General features: G+C 41.1%; 2 protein-coding genes across 4 annotated transcripts in view; one reads left to right on the top strand and one right to left on the bottom strand.

The window, feature by feature from the left end:
• LRBA (LPS responsive beige-like anchor protein) overlaps positions 1–21,728 on the top strand; it is a 646,348-nt gene that overhangs the window by 352,519 nt on the left and 272,101 nt on the right. The window lies entirely within an intron of this gene.
• MAB21L2 (mab-21 like 2) lies at positions 831–2,904 on the bottom strand. The gene has a single exon (XM_073642522.1). The coding sequence runs from the start codon at positions 2,540–2,542 to the stop codon at positions 1,463–1,465; it is 1,080 nt and encodes a 359-aa protein (XP_073498623.1). The 5' UTR covers positions 2,543–2,904; the 3' UTR covers positions 831–1,462.

Here is a 21,728-nt window from a genome sequence, read left to right as displayed (position 1 = left end):
TCTCCGATCAGAGTAACGCTAAATATGTACAGGATCGTAATGATGGCAGTGCGGACAACGAAAGGGAAAGGATGTTACCAGGAAAATCCATATCTATCATGTAGCAATATGGAACATAGAATTATTAATATGTGGTGCGCTAGAATGTGTGTATTAATGTTTATAGGTGTGTATGTATGTGTATATATATATATATATTAGTATATATGTGCGTGTATAATACTAATATATATATATATATATATATTAGTATGTGTGTGTATATATGCATACATAATAGAAGCATGTAATATAGAATTATAAATATGTAGAGCACAAGAATGTGTATATTAATGTTTGTATGTGAGGTATGTGCATATAATATATTAGAATGAAATATAGAATTAAATATATAGAGCACTAGAATGTGTATATTAATGTTTGTTTATATATATCTATAGATATATATATATATATAGTTGGGTATGTGTGTGTATATATTTATTTTAGACGAATGAAATATAGAATTATAAGTATGCAGAGCACTAGAATGTGTATGTATTAATGTTTGTATGTGAGATGTATAATATATATATAAATGCAAATATTAATTTACACACATTCACTAATATATATATATCTTATACACACCCTATAGTTGTTCTCTTCATGTAGTTACATTCCCCACTTTCGTTTTAGAAGACTGTTCCTTGTTCCCAGTATTTGTGCACAGTCTAGATACATAGCAATAACTCTGCTGCATGCGGTGTCCCCACCCCCCGCCAGTAATGATGTACAGGCAGTGTCCCCTCCAGCTCAGGGGCCACAGACATTCAGGACAGACAGAGGACTGATCTTGAAGTTTTTTTTTATTAGTCGGTATTCAGACGTGGAGTGTCAGCCGCTGGGCACAGCCTGACCTTGGCACTATATCATACATAGAACTTTTAGAAGAGACATTATATAGTTTAAATAATTTTTTGTTCACTTAGTGACAAACATTCAGGCAAAATAAAAAAGAAGAACATGGCTACATCTTATAGGAAATGTACCTTCCAAGTCCGATTGCTTGTTGTGACTGGATTCACATTGTCTGGAAGGAGAGGGTCCCCCCTTCTCCTCCTGTGCAAGGAAATGTCCCCTGTGGGCTAGAGATCCCTGTAGAAGGGGCGCCGGGCCTTGGTCCTCTGTACAATGTGCCCCTTACAGTCCGGATCCCTGGCAGTGACCTGGGCACAATAAATACAAGGTCTAGATGCCACTCTCCCCCTGTCCCTAATGTGCAATGTAGACAGCAGGTCCCAATGAGATTATTGCTCAGGTGATCACTGTCCCCAATGTCTGATCTGCAAGTGCATTAGTAAGTGTGTGCTGTGTGTGGCGACTGTCTATGGGAGCGCCATGGCCACGGCTTGTCCTGCCTGGCACTCCTTCGGCCTGCTCTGGAGTCGGTCCTTGGTGGAGTCCCATGCTGTGGCCAGCCTCATAGCTTATCCAGGCTCTTGGGGTTGGTGAGGATCTCCCGGGCCAGCCTCCACGTCTGTTTGGCCGCACTCTCTAGGGCAGAGTGGGGTTTGCCCTGGAAAAGGTCGAGGTTGGGCAGGAAGTAGTGCGGGCACCGGCGGCACTGCAGGCAGGAGATGAGCTGCAGCAGGATGCCGTTCAGCCGGTCCCCCAGGCAGGCCTCGTCCCAGTCCGTCTCCCGGGGGTGCTTCTCGCACTCGTACAGCAGCAGGGACTTCATGTGGTAGCTGTGGAGCGGCTGGCCGGGCAGCTCCAGGTGGCGGTCCCGCAGAGTCTTCAGGATGGACAGGCACTTGTTCCTGCAGCCCCCCAGCAGCAGCCGGTTCTCCGCCTCCGCAAACTGCAGCACCCAGGCGTCGCTCTCCGCGGAGCTCTGCTTGCCGGTCAGGGAGTAGCACTCCTTGGACAGTAGGTTGAAGCCTTCCGCCTTCACTTCTGCCACTCGGTTGGGGCCCGGCCATGGGATGTGCGGCAGGGGCCACTGAGCCGCGCTGCGGGGCCAGATGCCCGTGCACTTGAAGGCTGGGGTGATCTGCACCACGTAGCGCTCCCTGATGCGCAGCCTGACCTCACTGGTGTCCGCGATCATCTTCACCACGTCGCGGTAGCTGCACTTGTCCACGGCCTGGGCCACCAGGGTCTGGAAGCGGGAGCGGATCTTCCTGGCGGAGAGGTACCCGGAGGCCGTGATGAACTCCACCCAGAGGGACATGCTGCGCTTGCGGCCATCGCTCAGCTTCAGCACGGCGCAGCCCGGCAGCGAGCCGTCATCCACGAAGTTGAAGACCCCCATCTGGTTGAGGTAGAGGACCACTTCAAACTCCGTGGGGCACACCACCTCCAGGCCCTCGTAGCGGGCGTCGATCTCGGTGAGGGAGCTGATGAAGCGCGGCTCCTGCACCTCCACCTCCTTCAGCACGTCGGACACCACCTTGCACACCTCCCGGATGGTCTTGGCGATGGCCGCCTTCCTGGCCTGGCAGCGCTCCGTGTAGTACTTGTTGAGCTGGTAGACCAGCTTGGCCTGGGCGGCAATCATATTGGGGCACAGGTCCGGGCTGTACACCGGGGGGTCGCAGTACGCTGAGGGATCCAATGCTTTACGACGTGGTGCCAGGGGGTGACCTGCTGCTGCGGCTGCTGACCTCTGGCTTCTGGCTCAGCACCGGGCAGATGTGGTGGCGCTCGGTGGCATCCTCAGCCTGGCACTGGCTCCTTGTTGGCGGAGGCGTAGCCGCGCTCTGGTGCGCACAAGTTTCCCCGGGTGCAGGAGCTGTGGTAGAGGCCCAGGCTGGCACATGCAGGGGTGGCACAGGCTTGTGGCGCCCACCCGGCTCCAGCTGTGGCTGAATGTCAGCACCAGTGCAGGAGTTACTTAGTTTTATGAATGGTCCCAGGGCCCTGGCGGGGGGCGGGGCCTGCTCCCTACAATAGAACGCCGAGCTGTCAACGCCTCGGCCAATCAGCGTGAGCGGCGGCCCCGGGAACTGCGCGGCGGAGACCCCGCAGCCGCATCACCTGCACGGACCGGGACCGCGCCTCTCCGGTTCTGCCATAGTGAGGGGCCAAGGAGATCCACGGGGTGGTGTGTGGCTGGCAGCTCCGGAGATGGGCAATGCAAGCCCCGGCCTCCCGATCCTGTAGGAAGGGGTAACACGTGACGGCCATCCCCTCTTATTACACATCTGGTTCTGTTTGACATCAGTGTGATCACCCGGGAACAAAACCAGCGCGGAAACTCCAATAAAAGCGGAGCGATGCCGCATGTACCCGCCTGTGTCCCCGTCATTATTGGTAATGGTACTGTGTATAGCTGCTGTACAACCGGAGACTTCCAAATAACCGCTATGCCCCGGCCGCGCCGTGTGAATGTGCAGCTGCACTGAGGTTCTGCTTGGTCCCTTCTCTTCCTCCCAAATGAACCGTGATTTCATTCCTGGGACCCTGAAATGTATCACTTGTTACTGTAATATCCCTCTAATTCTGCCGATTGTAGGGATCAGTGTACGGGCCATCTCCAGGGCTGTGGGCACGATATTATCCATCTATTCTATCTGTATCTATTCTAAGAAGTAGAACAACAGGAATGTCAAGAATGTATCTACTGAAGATCAAAATATCTATCATTTTAGAATGTATGTGTGCCTGCGTGTATATCGTTTGTATTCAAAAAAATAATATACATACTGTATTTACACACGTATTAATCTTTTACTGTTATGTTTATAATTTTCTGGTATTGTATTAATTTTATATATTTATATGCTTATGTATTTTATATCACATTGTACAGAGTCAGAGAAGTCGCAAAATTATAATTATCATAATAAAATAAAGTAATGCAGGAGCTCCTACATGTATATATGTATATAGATGTGTGTGTATATAGATATGCTATTGTGTTTATGTATGTATATAGATTATATGTGCAAGTATATTTATAGATGTATATAGATTATATATGTATATAGATTGTGTATGCATTTGTTTATATGTATATAGATTATATATGTGTGTATATATATATAAATATATATATATATGTATATAGATTATGTGTATGTATTTATATATGTGTATAGGTGATGTGTATGTATGTGTACATATACATATAGATAGAAATAGATAGAGATATATATATATAGATGTGTGTGAAAATAGAAGTAAATATACATATATGTGAATACGCAGTTTATAATTAGATTCGGACCATAATAGACCTTTTTCTGCTTGTAAATATGTACCTGGTGATTTTCCTTGTGGTTCTTCCATGCTCCCTGCTAATAGAATCCTTCTTCATTCGCATACCTACATAGATGACATGGCGAATATCTGTCCACATTAGTGCGGTCCGTAGATGATGGGTGGCATCTAGCTGCTGGGCATCACTGGGCTGGATGGCAGCAGAGCCTCTACAATGTACGAGGCAGAGCTGCACAGGTGGAGGGGGATGTGTTGTAGCGCAGTGCAGGAGGCGGCGGGCCCTGCAGCGGAGGGACTGGGCTCCATATTAGCAGGTGATAATGGGGTGAGCCCCTTCTATACATATTACACTGGTGGAGATGACGGCCTCCTCCCGGTCACAGCGTCCTCTGCCACCCGGCCGCACTGTCATCACTCCGGAGCAGAGGGCATCGCCTTCATCACCAGGTTTTTCCTTCTGGTCTCTCTTGTGTCTTTGAAGAAAGTTTCTCTCCTTGTTTTGTGTCTTGTCTCTGGCCTTGCCCTGCGCTCGGCTGTGTGCAGCCAGACTGGCGCTACAGGGCGCAGCTCCCGGCTACTATACAACTGAGCGTTATAGGGAATAGAATACACAGAATAGAGCGGTCTAGGGAGACAAGCGGTGTCCGTCACATGCGCACATCCCTGCCCTGCCGAGATCAGTGTGTGGACCGGGGGATGGCACCGCTGCTGTTACCGGGGAATCACTAAAGCCTTTACACTGTGTTTTTTTGGTAATCGGGATTGCATGTAAAATAATATATTGTCCGTATATATAAAATCTAATCCTGTATGTTTATGGCTTGGTGGTTTTTGTCAAAAGATTTAAGTAGATTTATCCAAACATATTTTAAATATATTTCACACTTTGTAGTCGCAGAATTTAATCATTTACCATGTTATTTAATTAACTGTATTAATTTCTAAAACATTTCTTATAAATTTATTATATTTCATATTTTAAGTACACCTAGAAACTAAAGAGCTCTATGCCTCTGTGCATTTGTTAATTATATATGTGTGTGTGTATATATATATTATAGTGTGTATGTATGTATGTGTGTATATATATGTGTGTATATATATATATATATATATATATATATATATATATATATATAATGTATGTGTATGTGTGTAGTTTTTAATTTTTTACAATATAGGTATTATGCATACATATTTGGAAACACAATTTTACTTTTCTGTATCATTCTGCTGACTGTTTTCTGTTAATTTTGGTTAAATATCTGTTGAAAAAAATGCCAACCTGATTGCAGGTAAATATGCAACAAAGAATCCACTGCCTTGTGCAGGGCAGCATAGTGCTAGGACAGCGGTACTAGTTGGCATCCTTTCTATGCATCCTTACATCTGATGTCATATTTTCTCTGTAGTATTTGATATACTGATGGGAAGTTTGATTCTAGTAGCTAAATATTGGAACCCTGAATTCTTATAAAATACAGATTTTTCCTAATACATGATAGAGAGATACAGTTTATAAATCAAAGTGCAGAAAGCACATGCAGGAAAGCTAAATTATTAATCTATTAGATATGATGAATTATAGGTATGGTTGAGTATTTATAGTTAAAAGAACTTTTTTTTTTTGTAATATTTAATAGTATGGTATTTATTACATTTACGCTGCTGTATATTAACCCATATGGTAGTTGTTAATCATTCCTATCATTTGGCTGTAGGGTTATAATATTACAACACTTTTCTTTTTAATAATTGTTGCTATATTTACTTTTCTGAGATTTTTTGTTTTGTAAACTGAAGTTATATAAATGCATCTTTTCTCTTACTATTTTTGCGGCTGGGAGGCTAGCTTTTTCTGTCATTACATTTTTTTTTTATTACCCCCATTTCATCTGCTTATTAGAAAATTCTCCGTGCAGCGCCTTATAGTATTTGAGACTCCAGAAACAGTGAATGGCATCACTATATTTGGCATTCCATTTTATCAATATAAAACGTTTGGATTAACCTGGGTGGAGCTGCTCCCGAACTGGTTAATGCACCTTTCTTGACTTTTCTATCACTCTGGCCGTTTTGTAGTCAGGAATAAACAATGTAGTTTACTATACACATATTTGTTCAGAACGTTCCCATACCATTTGTCTAGTGGTACGTTTGTTTGTGAATTAAGTATTCCTGTATTCTCTTCTATGTAACCAATGCAAATGTATGGCACACCAGGAAAAATAGCACCCCATATGGGAGTTGACCACAGTTATTCAGCATTAGGTGGAGTTATTTTCTACACAGGAAGGCATTGTAGCTCCTGTATACAGCGATGCCGTGCAAGATATATACTGAAAACGTCTTTTTGTATATTTAAATCCTAGAAGCTATGTTACTTCTAAGCTATATGAAATAATTTGTATTAATTGAGAGAGTGGGAATCTTTCCCGCACTTTGAAAGAGGATATAATCCAGCTGCCTAGGCCCAGTCCTGCCAGTCTGTCTCCTGTTTTCTTCTTTCCATCTTATTATCTCTGGATCCTAAGGAGCCTTTCTGATTTTCTGCCTGGTTTTGCCTGCTGTTGGGGCCTGGTTTGGTGGGATGACATTAACTCTGGATACAGTGGAAGCACTTTGATCTATAGCTCTGCCTGCTTTCAGATGATTTGCTCCCTGGATCTGGACACTCTCCATGCCCTTTCACTTCACTATCAGATAGGGACAGATAATGACTTGAGGTGCTACCAGATGCCTAGTTCATCACTGTATCAGGACTGTACACCGATCCATCATGGCTCGATTAGACCTACTTTTTCCTGCTGATCCTGCTTCTTTCCTCTTTTAAAACTGCAGCTTGGTTTTTTTTTTTTTTTTTTTTTTTTTTTTGCTATGATTCACTCTCTGGTCATTTGATATGTGCATGTAAATACTGAATCTTCTGATAATTTTATGTCCATGGTCATGTCAGAGTAGAAGACCTTGTGATAACCTTTGTCACGTAGTATCTTAAAAAAGCATGCAAGGCACAAATACGCCCATGCTCAGATTTTCAGAAGATGTAGCCAGTCAAGAGCGAAGATTTAATTTATTCATTTTTTTTCTTTCTACAATAATGTATCCAGATTAGGATAGCATTTGGTAAATGACTAGTAAGAGTAGTGGTCCTCAATCCGAGGCCCCTTTGTGTAGATTCACAATTGCGGAGCCACAGGTTGTAAGGCTTTGTATTACAGAGTATTTTGCCTTCTCAATTTTAATCCTCATATATTTTAATTTCTGGTCTTGTCATAGGCTTAAATATGACGTGAACGATAGACTCTCAGGTTATTGTGCATATACTTGGTGCTGGTTATTACAGTCTTTGTTGCTGTTTCGACAAGTTATAGGATTCTTGTATTAGTTTACTGTAGGGAAATTTCTGCTCTTTAATGAAACTATTTTCTTTTTTTAAGACTCCACATGAATTACTTGTGAGAAAAATCTTTACATACTTTTGTTTAGCGGCCAAAATAGCCCCTCTTAAATTAGTCAAGCATTGTCCACATCTCTCAGCGTTTATTTATCTTCATATTTTTTTTCTAAATAATGTGGCATAGGATATTTGATACATGTTGGACACTGAAGGTACTAGGATAATGTGACTATTTAATCCTTTTCTAGGAATAATGTTTCTCTTGAATTCTATGTATTAAATGTGTATTTAAAATTTCAACTTGTCAGAATTGATTTCAGCTAATTTTAAGGCAGTGTGTCATTCATTAATAACTTGCACACTGCCATTTACTTATGCACATGCTCCCTCTATAATATAAGGCTATAGTAATGAGGAGTTATGCCTCCTTCAGACATCAGTGATTTTTCTCATGCACAAAAATAGTAATTTTCACTATTTGGTCAGTGTCAATTTCGCCATAAATGTTTCATCAATGATTTTTTATATGGCCAAAAAAATAAAAAAAAATTACAACAGGACAGCTTTTCTTTCCCACTGCCATGTTATAAATGGACTGCACACTGATAGCACATGGATGCCATACATGTTCAATCAGGGAGTTTTCGTAGGCTCATACACTTTTCTGGATAATTTTCATCCGTGACTCGAATCAAAAACTGAATTGTTTCCATAATTTTTCTTGCTGGCACACTGTCCACAAAAAACCTTGGACATATGAACAACACCATACATAGATTATAATGGGTACATGTTCTATTGATGAAAAACATTCCTAGAACATGTACAGTACATGAAAAACAGACGTCTAAATGAGGCATCATAGTGAGGAGGCGCCTCCTTTGATTAACTTTGGCTGTACAGTCAGTAAGGATAAATTCAGACATATTTGTAATTACACGGTGTACACAATTAGACAATTTGTATTTTTGATGATTAGTTTTATTATTGAACAACTACAGTGCTGTCTGCCAATCCAAAAAGGTTTAACAAACCTGATTTTTTTAAGGAAGTGTGAGGTTTTGTCTTAGAATATCTGTGTGCAGAATTATTATGCAACTAAATGAAAAATGTAAATTTTCTCATCTCAATTGTTTTTAATCTGTGAAAGTGAGAATAATAACCAAACAACTCAAAATGTACAAAAATATATTTCTGACTTTTCAAAAAAAACAATCAGTGACCAATATATTCACCCTTCTTTTCAATATGTTATAGGCCTTCCATCAATGGAGTTGATTTTCTTAATCTGTTGACTATCAACTTTTTAGGCATCACCAACCACAGCCTCCCAGACATTGTTTAGAGAGGTGTACTGTTTTCCTTCACTGTAAATCTCCTGTTTAAGACGTGCCCACAAGTTCTCAGTAGGGTTTAGGTCAGGTGATGAAGGGGCAATGTCATGATTCTTTCATCTTTAAAGGGAATCTATCACCCCCCTGGGCGATATCAGACCTCTACTATGGCCATACAGGGTATAGAAAAGTAAATCTATACTTACCTGTATGGCCCATAGTAGAGGTCTGATTGCAGAGAAAAGTGCTTTAATCAATTCTTTATCCACAGGCTTGGCGTTCAGGGGACGACAAGCAATCACCGCCTATGTGCTTATTATGCCCCTAAATCCCGCCTCTCTGCTTAATTATCCCCCCTCCCCTGCACATCACAGGGCCCTGTCACAGACCCTGTGATGTGCACTGTGCTCCCTGACTTCCGGGCATGCATAAAAGATGCAGACTTTTTCCTCTACTACTGCTTGAAGAAAGTTTCTTCTAAAAAAGATAAATAAATAACAACTAGGCTTGGGAATTGATTTTGAGTCCATCTTTGACCTGAAAAGGTCCTACTAGCAAATCTTTAAAGCACCACGCCAGCGTGTCTTTTTAATTTACTACTGGAGTGGTATGCCAAATCTAAGTTCCCTGCCCTTAGTATTCTACTCACCAGCCGCCATCATCATCTGTTGTCGGCGCCGCTGTGGTCATCTTCTGTAGGTTGTGAACTGCCAGATTGCTCCAGTGTTTGCTTGGTGATCCAGAAGTCACTACTCAATGTAAGTCTATTGGAGCCAAAATGAGAGTCTTAGACTTACATTGAGAGCTTGTGACTGCTACCTCTAACTTTCGGTCAGTCAGAAGTTGTGGTCACAAGATGGCGGCGCGAGACTGGCGCAATAGGAACAACTAGTAAGTATAAAATTAGGGTCAGGAACCTTAGCCCATTCCAGCGCTGAAATAAATAAATAAAAAAAAAATGCTGGTGGTGCTACCAGGCAGTAGCCATGCTCAACGAAGTTGAAGTGAAGGTCTGTGCCCATTACTGATCCGGGCCCAACTGTCTGGTCCATCAAGAGTCATTCTCATCACATCAGTCCATAAAACCTTTGAAATTCTTGGCCCAGTCTTGACATCTACACTTATGTGTCTTGTTCAGTGGTGGCCGGGTTTCAGCCTTAGAATCATAGAATCATAGAATCATAGAATGGTAGAGTTGGAAGGGACCTCCTGGGTCATCTGGTCCAACCCCCTGCTCAAAGCAGGATTCACTAGATCATCTCAGACAGATGTCTGTCCAGCCTCTGTTTGAAGACGTCCATTGAAGGGGAACTCACCACCTCTCGTGGCAGCCTGTTCCACTCATTAATCACCCTAACTGTCAAAAAGTTTTTTCTAATATCTAATCTGTCTCCTCCCATTTAGTTTCATCCCATTGCTTCTAGTCTTTCCTTGTGCAAATGAAAATAAAGATGATCCTTCTACAATGTGACAGCCCTTGACATATTTGTAGACAGCTATTAAGTCTCCTCTCAGTCTTCTTTTTTGCAAGCTAAACATTCCCAAATCCTGCAACCGTTCCTCATAGGACATGGTTTGCAGACCAGTCACCATTCTGGTCGCTCTTCTCTGAACTTGCTCCAGTTTGTCTATGTCTTTTTTAAAATGTGGTGCCCAAAACTGTACACAGTATTCCAGATGAGGTCTGACCAAAGAGGAGTAAAGACCGATAATGACTTCACGTGATCTAGACTGTATGCTTCTGTTAATACATCCCAGAATTGTATTTGCCTTTTTTGCTGCTGCATCACACTGTTGACTCATGTTCAGTCTATGATCTATTAGTATACCTAAGTCTTTTTCACATGTACTGTTGCTTAGCTCTATTCCTCCCATTCTGTATATGCTTTTTTCATTTTTATTGCCCATATGTAGTACTTTGCATTTTTCCCTGTTAAAAACCATTCTGTTGGTTGCTGCCCACTGCTCCAGTTTATTTAGGTCTTTTTGAATCCTCTCTCTCTCTTCTCTAGTATTAGCTATCCCTCCTAGCTTTGTGTCATCAGCAAATTTAATCAGTTTACCCTCAATTCCTTCATCTAAATCATTGATAAAGATGTTGAACAATACAGGTCCCAGGACGGAGCCCTGTGGTACCCCACTTGAGACATTCATCCAGCTGGATGTGAAGCCATTTACAACCACCCTTTGAGTCCGATCACTAAGCCAGTTATGAATCCACCTAACAGTTGCCTGGTCCATTGCATACTTGGTCATTTTTTCAATAAGGATGGTGTGAGATACTTCTTTACCTCGGCCATGTCCCTGGGCATTGAACACCTTGTTCTTTTGGGCCTCCAGGGAGGCTGCAGTTCTGGACTATGACAGCACTGGAGGATAAGGGTAACTGCCACGATGCAGAAATGCTGCGGACCGTTTCTGCATCTCTCTGGCAGAAAAAAACGCATGCGGATTGTACATGCGGATTTTACATGCTTTTTTTTCTGCCAACTAGAAGCGTTTGTGAAGCGTTTTGAACATGCGATTTGGCATGTGGGTTGTCAAGCGCTTTTCCATGCGATTTTAGCATCACTTGGAAAAGTACTTGACAACTTGGTCACATAATAGAAATCCATGCAACTGGCATGGATTTATGTTGTCACCAAGTTATGATGCAAATGCAGCATCAATAGTAAAAAAAAAAAAAAAAAAAAAGATAAAAAAAATAAAAATTGTGAAAAACAACAACAAAAAAACCCATTATACTCACCTTCTGATGGCCCCCAGTCTCCTTCTCCGGTGCGTCCTGTGTCTTCGGCTGCTCGCAGTGTTGTAAAAGAACCTTCCATGACGTAATTTAGTCAGGTGACAGGTCGCGTGACCTGTCACATGACTAAATGATGTCTTAGAAGGTCCTTTTACCACCACGAGCAGCCGAAGAGCCAGCAGCGCCGCCGGGAGCAGACAGGGGGCCATCAGAAGTTAAGTATACAGGTTTTTTTTTTTTATTATAATTCTTTTTTAACTACAGGTACTATGGTACCCGGGTCTAGAGGAGTCTCCTCTTCTCCAGACCCGGGTACCATCCGCGCATTGAATCGCATAATATCTGCATGTGTACGTGTAGTCATGTGGATGTTATGCGGTCCAATGCAAGTCAATGGCGGTGATTTTGCTGTGATTCTGCAAAATTAAAGGTCGTGCTGCGGATTTTTCCGCAATGATAATCCGCAGCGGAAATTTCCGCAGCATGTACACAGCACATGCAGATTATCATTGGGAAGCATGGCAGACAACTTAACATGCGTTTTTAATGCATTTTTGCGGCGGAAATGCAGCCGCGGAAACGCATTAAATCCGCATCATGGGCACGCCACCTACGGTTTCCTGGTTGCTTAATGTTTGATTCTTCTGAAATCTTTGGCAGTTAATTGCGTCTTTTTTTGTCAACACATTCTTTTGCGACCCTGCTGACTATTTGCAACAACATTTCTCTTGGTTTTGTGATCACATCCCAATTTCATGAGTGCTGCATCCTTCTGTAATACTATTAACACTGACTTTTCAGAGTCAGCTAAATCTCTTTTTTTGCTCATCTTACCTGAGGAAAACAATCTTTCTAATAATTCTTCACACCTTGTTAGATGATGTTCTCCTTAGGTCGCACCCTCCTCTTTACACAAATAATCAATTGGAGTTGAAAAATCTGCATAAAACTATGCTCTTGCCTAATAATTACACATACAGTGTATGTTGTCATCTGCTTATGTGTGAAATGAAGTCTTTTGCTATTTCTATTAATCAGTGGACTAACTGCTAGCGGATCTTACAATTTTTATTCTAGCCTAGGATAAGTTGAATTAAACGGGTATTGTCATCTCTTATCCCAATATGTAGTAAGTGTAGTAATAAATAATAATATTAGTAAATACCTCAATTTAAAATGTAGTATAGTTCTACCCCTTTTGCAGGGCATTGCAGTAGCTTAGGTATCCTGGGTTACAACCACTCATAGTGACAGTTGTTAGTCAGCGTTACCATGGACACCTAAGCTATTGCAATGCCCTGCACATGTCGTAAGCGACATAGCTAATAAGAACTATAAACATTTCTAATTGGAGGTATTTGCTAATATTATTATTACTACATCTTCTACATATAGGGGTATTCCCATCTCCAGAATCATATCCCAATAAGTGAACCTGACAGCTGATACATGCTGCCCACCAGGAGCAGCATATGTCAGGCATTGACTGTATGATCTCAGCTAGGATGTTTGACTCTGAAACACTGCGGCGTTTGAGAAAAACATACTTTGAAAGCCGGGGGGCAAAGCACCACTGGAGACCAGACAGACATGCGGGTATGCGGGGGTTTCTCCCCACCTGCAGCTTTGGATTGACAGGGTTCTACCTGTGAACGGATCATCAAGGGTGACCGTCAGGGTTCTATTTACACTTTGTTGCCATTCCTATCCTCCTTTTAATAGTTTCAGATAAAGGTTGATCATGTGCAGTGAAGTTCCTCTTTCACTTGACTTCTAGACAGAGCCAATATAGCTATGCTCTGGGCTGTGTCTAGAACGGGGCTTCTGCTGTGAGGGATATCACTGAAATGGGCAAAGCCTCCTTCATTACAGTGCAGTGCTCCTAACTGGAGGCAGCCTTGTGCCTGTGTGCTGGTAACTAAGAGGAGCGATGTACTTCGCAATAGGGCTGTATACAGGGGTCCAGGATGAGCGGTATACTGCAGGAGGGGGCTCTCTACACAGTGGGGTGAGAAATATACTGCATGAGGGGGCTAAACAGTGTGATGTTCTGCATGACAAGGCTCTGTATACAGGAGCTTAGATTACCTGAGCTGTTTTTTGCCTGGTGCTGAGAGACCAGTGATGTTGAAACTGCAAATACCTTTCTATTGATGCAAATGACAGATGATTTTCATTTGTTGTATGCATCAATAGAGCAGCATTTTCACAAAACTGATAAGTCAGCAGCAGGCAATAAACACAACTCTGCACGGTCATTGTAGAGGAGTACAAGAGTGTTGAGCTCTGCTATAAGTAGCTTAGAATGTTAAACAATACAGTTTATATATTTATGTCGATGGCAGAAGATAATACCCATCGACACAGTACTGAACAGGAGCAAAGAAGCTTAAGGTGAATTCTACACTTAAATTATCTTGATTATAACTCAGAAGGGGATGTAGGAGTCTGCAGCACTGAGAGTAAGCAAGTGCTGCTGGAAAATGTAGTTTTAGCAGATAAAAATAGAAGCCACAATTCTGTCATGTTAAGCTGCATGTACTGAGGGGGCAGATAGAGATGAAAAAAAGACAGAGGTGCAAGACAGAACCTGTAAGTTGGGCTTAGTCTATACATTAAATTGATTGTCCGTTCAAAAGTGATTAGTCTGCAGTCACTCTGTGTGACTGCAGACTTATGAATTCCCCCAGCGCAGGCAGTGTGCACTGCAGGGATTCGCCGGTATGAGACCCGGTAACGGAGGGTATGTATATGTTATACATACCCCGCCCAGTGGGTGTGGCCTCGCTCTCCATACACTTGTATTGAGCGAGGCCGCGCTTTCTAGTTGGACGCGCCCACTGGCCATTCACATCACTAAACGGGGCATGGCCTCGCTCCATACAAGTGTATGGAGAAAGGTGGTGCTGAATGGCTGGGGGTATGTATAACATATACATAGCTTCCGGTCCTGGGTCTCATATCGACGAATCCCCGCAGTGCACACTGACTGCAGACTTATCACTTGTGACCGGACAACCCCTTTAATAAAAAGTATTTATTGTGTTTGTGAAAAATAATGCAATTGTAGGATTAACCCTATAAAGGAGTCAAGGTAACATCGGAGTGTAATTGTTAGTGCCTACCAGTTTGATACTCGCTCGTTGCTTCGAAAATGCCTTAGTGTAACTGTTGTCTGTAATTAACAACCGTCTTGCTACTGCGATACTCATTAGCTGTTGGTAAATGGTGTGGAAAGCTTAAAATTACTCTCTACTCTTTTAACATTTTAGGTCTAAATGTGTGTACTGATTATTTTCTTAATACTTGAAAAATTAAAGGGATAAAAAAAAACTTTGTTCCCATAGATCTGATCAACGTCATCCCTTTTTCCCCTCCCCCCTCTTGGTGTGGTGCTGAAACACCAGTGAGAAACTGATGCTAGAACCAGTGCATCCATTATTCCACTGAACTGGTCCGAAGGCTGGAAAATGTTCAAAGCTTTTTTTTTTTTCTCTAAATAAAATCTGACACTGGGCACTGGATCAGTACACTAAGTGCCAAATGTTTTAATTTTCAGAGGCAGATTCATCAAAGCTTTTACGCCAGAAAACTGGCATAAACGCTTTTTAAAGTCGCACATTTTTTCACAAGTGAGTTGTGCACAATTTTTGCGGCTTTTTTGACAAAATAAGCAGAGCCTGGGTGGAGCCATGGCGCAAAAGGGGGCATGACCATGCTTGCTTGCCAGATTCATGAAAAATTCCAATGCTTTGCTCATCAGAAATGCTACTCCAGTCCCTAACTGGAATAGCATTTCAATTGCAGGAAACAGAGGCACACGCCACTAAGGCTATGTTCACGCATTGCGTTTTTGATGCGTTTTTTTTCCGTAGGCAAAACCTGCTCTCTTGGCAGTAAAGAAGCAATGTCGTAAAAGCAGGTTTTGCTGTGTTTTTTTTTTGCGTTTTTGCTGTTTTTTTCTCTGTAGTTTTGTCAGTGTTCATTTTTCTCTTGTGCATGCTGATAAAGTTTAGTGCAGAAAAAAATAACCTAATTCAACTTCAGCGGGCTTTGGCACAAAAAACGCAGCAAAACCTCATACCTGCGTTTCTGCTGTTTTTTTGCACTACCCATTGCTTTCTATTCGTGAAAAATGCTGAAAGAAGTGACATGCTGCCTTTTGCAAAAATGCAGCTCTTTGACAAAACAGGAGAAAAAAAACAAGGTGTGTGCATGAGATTTCTGAAATCTCAGACTTTGCTGGTACTGTAAAATGCAGTTTAAAATTTGCATAAAAAATTCACGCCTTTTAATGAATTTGACACCTTCTATTTCAGCTTGCCTGGCACAGCACCGATTCTACGCTTCGCCAGTCTTGATGAATCGGCTCCTCTTTGTCCAGCTTTAGGCAAAACAACCGATGAATGGAAGCCTAGTGTAAACTGTTCTAAATCTTCTACATTTATTAATTCATAATTTTAACATTGTGATTCCATGATGCCCTTTTTGCTGAGTTTTGGCATGTGCAGCTTTTAATGAACGTGCCCACAGATAGGCAAACAATTGGTGAATCTCTTGTTTATAAGGCTTCAGTAAGGAATTCATGTGTGGGTGACTGAAGGGTCCTTCTGTTGTGTGTTCCAGGGCTTGCCCCAACTGATAACGCCCTTGTTGGCGTGAAAGTGCAATGCAAATTATGACAGTTACAACTCTCTGTTTTGTTTAACTTGTCAGTAGATTTCCTGGCTCTGAGCCCGTGCAATGGTGTTTCCAGCAAGTCCATGCTCACCCTAAATGCAAAAGGTCACATTTATACTGGCAGGCCTAGGCAGGGCCTAATTGATGAGGAGGGCAGAGACAGAATTTACTGTTCTGCTGGCTAGTTTTATATCGTTGTCCTGAAAGCATTAGGCAGTGGGAGCCCTTTCTCATGTAAAGGCCGACCCCAGACAGAAACTGGCAATCAAAGGAAGCAGTCACAGGAACCAGTGCAAGCAGGCTATTGATTTTTCTGTTAAGTCTAAGTAGTTTGTTGGATGGGTTATGGGTGACAGAGGCAGGTATGTTGTTATTGATGAGTCCTAGAACACCGGTGACATGACAGCCTCATATTTTCTTCAGCATTGACATTATGCAACCAGTAGTCTTTAATAAATCTAAACTCCTTTACAGTAATGCTCCCAGCTGAATGAGAAATTATAGTGACAATGTAACTTTTTACGTATTTACAGACGTAATTCAGTGGAATAAGTACATATAGTGTTTTCCACTACTAGCATTAATTTGTGGTTGTTCATATACTAAACATAATAAAATTGATTTATGCATAAAAAAGGCCAAAATGTATACGTTTTGAAAACAAATCTATGGTTTCATCATTCCCATATATAGTTCTGAAGTTTTCTGTGCACTGGATTAAATGTAACATGAGATTGACATTAAAACACACCAATTTACCTTGTGCATAAAAGTTTTTCATAGCCGTGTAAAGTCTGGAGTTTATGCCACGAAGATAGAAAACAGCAACAGCTCTGCGCTTCCTTGAAATATAGGCGTGCAATTAAGATGTTTGGACTCTACATAAACACAGCATGCATAAATAGTTAGAGGAAGGTTAAGTTACCGCAGAATGGTTTGGGTTTAACTTCAACCATGTTGCTCTGCATTTAATCAGAGTACACTGCCACAGCAGCACACCAATAACACATTGCCATTCCTAATCCGCTTTTAATTCCTGGTTTCCTTTTCCTGATTTCAATGCCTTCAAATAGGAGACTATAAAATGGCTCTTAAAAGTTGTGTGCACATTATGATGAAAATCTTCATAGTTTGTCCCTGCTGCATTTACCACTAAAGCAATCAAAATGGGTTCCGTTCCTGCAATAATGAACAACATGTCTTGGGTTAATTACAGTTTATTAGGGGTATATAATAAAAAAAAAATAGATAACATTTTTCAGAGTTATGACTTCTTTTGACGTTTAAATTGGTGGAAGTTTTTTTTTCCTTCTATTAAGTGCAGACTTTTAAGGAAATGCAACAAATGACAATTAATACTAAACTAAAAATGAAAATTTTTTTTTCAGGAAACTTATGAGATCATTTACATTTTAGAAATAAAGAAAAAAAAAGTACAAACTTTACCGTATGCAATGTTTTTTTATTCCCTTTACAGTCTATTTCTTGGTCATGTTAAAATGGGACATGCTTTTGATTGACTTGCAAGTAAAAAAAATAGTAAGACAAAATGAAATAAAGCAGAAGACTAAATGTTTTGAAAAACTTTTCTTAAATAATTCTTGAGCTGGTCTCTTGTTTAACATTGCTCGTGATGTTACACAGGGCTGTTTCAGAAGAGAGCTGCCGTGTTCGGAAGCTGTACTGGTCGGTCAAGGCTCTTGCATGGTTTCATTTGTAATGTTATGTGATCGTTTTGATGAAAACTTTTAGTAAAATTGTAACATGATGATTATTTCTATATATTTGAAAATCAAACTCGAATAACAATTTTTTTTCTTACTTTCTCTTTTTTTCTTACCAGTCTTTTGAATGTGTTCTGGCCGTTTCTAGCATCAGATGTGTTCTGCCATACCTAATATATTAAAGGCCCCAAATCTAGTGTTCCCACTAATGCAAAACTACAACTCTCAGCATGCCAGACTTGTAGTTTTCAACCTTTAAAGAGCCGCAGGCTCTATTCTTAGTGTGTATACAGTACAGACCAAAAGTTTGGACACACCTTCTCATTTAAAGATTTTTCTGTATTTTCATGACTATGAAAATTGTACATTCACACTGAAGGCATCAAAACTATGAATTACCACATGTGGAATTATATACTTAACAAAAAAGTGTGAAACAACTGAAAATATGTCTTATATTCTAGGTTCTTCAAAGTAGCCACCTTTTGCTTTGATGACTGCTTTGCACACTCTTGGCATTCTCTTGATGAGCTTCAAGAGGTAGTCACCGGAAATGGTCTTCCAGAAATCTTGAAGGAGTTCCCAGAGATGCTTAGCACTTGTTGGCCCTTTTGCCTTCACTCTGCGGTCCAGCTCACCCCAAACCATCTCGATTGGGTTCAGGTCTGGTGACTGTGGAGGCCAGGTCATCTGGCGTAGCACCCCATCACTCTCCTTCTTGCTTGGTCAAATAGCCCTTACACAGCCTGGAGGTGTGTTTGGGGTCATTGTCCTGTTGAAAAATAAATGATGGTCCAACTAAACACAAACCGGATGGAATAGCATGTCGCTGCAAGATTCTGTGGTAGCCATGCTGGTTCAGTATGCCTTCAATTTTGAATAAATCCCCAACAGTGTCACCAGCAAAGCACCCCCACATCATCACACCTCCTCCTCCATGGTTCCCGGTGGGAACCAGGCTTGTAGAGTCCATCCGTTCACCTTTTCTGCGTCGCACAAAGACACGGTGGTTGGAACCAAAGATCTCAAATTTGGACTCCTCAGACCAAAGCACAGATTTCCACTGGTCTAATGTCCATTCCTTGTGTTCTTTAGCCCAAACAAGTCTCTTCTGCTTGTTGCCTGTCCTTAACAGTGGTTTCCTAGCAGCTATTTTACCATGAAGGCCTGCTGCACAAAGTCTCCTCTTAGCAGTTGTTGTAGAGATGTGTCTGCTGCTAGAACTCTGTGTGGCATTGACCTGGTCTCTATTCTTAGCTGCTGTTAACCTGCGATTTCTGAGGCTGGTGACTCTGATAAACTTATCTTCAGAAGCAGAGGTGACTCTTGGTCTTCCTTTCCTGGGGCGGTCCTCATGTGAGCCGGTTTTTGCAACTGCACTTGGGGACACTTTCAAAGTTTTCCTAATTTTTCGCACTGACTGACCTTCATTTCTTAAAGTAATGATGGCCTCTCGTTTTTCTTTACTGTTTTTTTTCTTGCCATAATACAAATTCTAACAGTCTATTAAGTAGGACTATCAGCTGTGTATCCACTTGACTTCTGCACAACACAACTGATGGTCCCAACCCCATTTATAAGGCAAGAAATCCCATTTATTAAACCTGACAGGGCACACCTGTGAAGTGAAAACCATTTCCGGTGACTACCTCTTGAAGCTCGCCAAGAGAATGCCAAGAGTGTACAAAGCTGTCATCAAAGCAAAAGGTGGCTACTTTGAAGAACCTAGAATATAAGACATATTTTCAGTTGTTTCACACTTTTTTGTTAAGTATATAATTCCACATGTGTTAATTCATAGTTTTGATGCCTTCAGTGTGAATGTACAATTTACATAGTCATGAAAATACAGAAAAATCTTTAAATGAGAAGGTGTGTCCAAACTTTTGGTCTGTACTGTATGTTAGATTTTCAGTTTGCTGTTGGCTTAAATGAAATGTGTAACGTATGTCTGTAGATCATCCGACACTTTGAGCAAGCCCACTTTCTTGTTCTGATCTGTTTAATCTGGAATGTTGATGGGCAGATCAACCATTTATTAAGCCACATTGTGGTCAATACAATTCATAATGTTTTTATTTACATATGTTATATGAATAGACAGTAAAAACCTATAAGCAATCTAAAGAAAATGAGACTCCTACTCAACTTACCTGCACTCTTTAAAAAAAAAAAAGTTGTCAGTGAAAGAAGCTCTTCCATGAAGTTTTTTTCCCCATAAATATGTTTATATGTGTATGTAGTGTACATGTGTTGTTAATTTCGCCTACCGCCACCTTCTTCAGGATTCAGCGACGTTCCACTCATCTTTTCAGTGACGTCACCGCCCCCGCTCTATGCATGAGTCGGACGTCTCTCTTACAATATCTCATTCTGAAGCTCCTTAGACTTAGTGTTGAAGCCACTTCCGGGTCACGTAGAACGCAGAATGACTTGGAGAGTCTGAAGAGCGGTGACATCACCGAGGAGAGGAGCGGAACGGTGCTGGACACAGAAGGTGGTGGCAAGTGAGTATATATGTGTGTGTGTGTATGTGTATGTATATATATATATATATATATATATATATATATATATATATATATATATATATATATATATATATATATATATATATATATATATATATATATTACACTATATACACAAAACTTCATGTGAGGGCTTCTTTAATGGTATGTAAAATGTATGTGGCAATCTTAAACTCTTGGGTATGATTGAAAGGTACAAAGAAACCTCTGCTGTTCGTAATGTGTGCCTCACACTACAATTGCCCTATGTCAGCTCAACAACGACCTAACTAAATACTGTGTGCTGATGGAAAGTTGACATGTAGCAAACATTCAGCTTTAGTCTGTATCTCAGATGGGCGTTTGAAGTTGCCAACAGTCTCCTGAGGAGCAAGATTGATCTTACACAATGGATATTCCTGCGTATTGTAGACTATATAATTACCGGGTTTCTGTAAAAAAAAAAAAAAAAGTGTATATCCTATGGAAAGGCAGCGTTCAGTTTCCACAGGGAATATCGATTCTAATGTTCCTGGAACAGACAGACTATTTCATTGATTTATTTACATTAAAGAATTTTTTGAAGAAAATTATTAAACGGTTTAGTCAGAAGTTGTAAAATAAAACAAACTTTATGTTGTGCCCTATACATACATTCATAAAGGTCTGTGCCAGTTTTTAACACATTTAGCGATATACTATACAGTCAAGGCCAAAAATGTTGGCACCCTTCAAATTGTTCCAGATAATTAAGTATTTCTCCCAGAAAATAATTGCAATTACACGTGTTTGTTATACACATATTTATTTCCTTTGTGTGTATTGGATCAACACAAAAAAAAAAAAGGCAAATTGGACAAAATTTCACACAAAACCCCAAAAATCGGCCTGACAAAATTGTTGACACCCTCAACTTAATATTTGGTTGCACATCCCTTGGAATAAATAACTGCTATCAATTGCTTCCTATAACCATCAACAAGCTTCTTACACCTCTCAATTGGAATTTTGAACTACTCTTCTTTTGCAAACTGCTCAATGTCTCTCATATTTGAAGGGTGAGAGCCTTTTGAAATTGAATGGTGCCTTATCCTAACATCAATTTTAAGATCTCTCCACAGGTGTTCC

This window comes from Phyllobates terribilis, unplaced genomic scaffold (genome assembly GCF_046119375.1).
Source record: "Phyllobates terribilis strain yellow unplaced genomic scaffold, ASM4611937v1 Scaffold_1__5_contigs__length_1240528914, whole genome shotgun sequence".
Taxonomy (NCBI): Eukaryota; Metazoa; Chordata; class Amphibia; order Anura; family Dendrobatidae; genus Phyllobates; species Phyllobates terribilis.
Note: the sequence above shows the minus strand (reverse complement) of the source record. Positions and strands in the feature narration are given on the sequence as shown.

Coding starts and splice junctions, on each gene's coding strand:
- MAB21L2 (XM_073642522.1), bottom strand. CDS start 2,542: ATGATTGCCGCCCAGGCCAAGCTGGTCTACCAGCTCAACAAGTACTAC.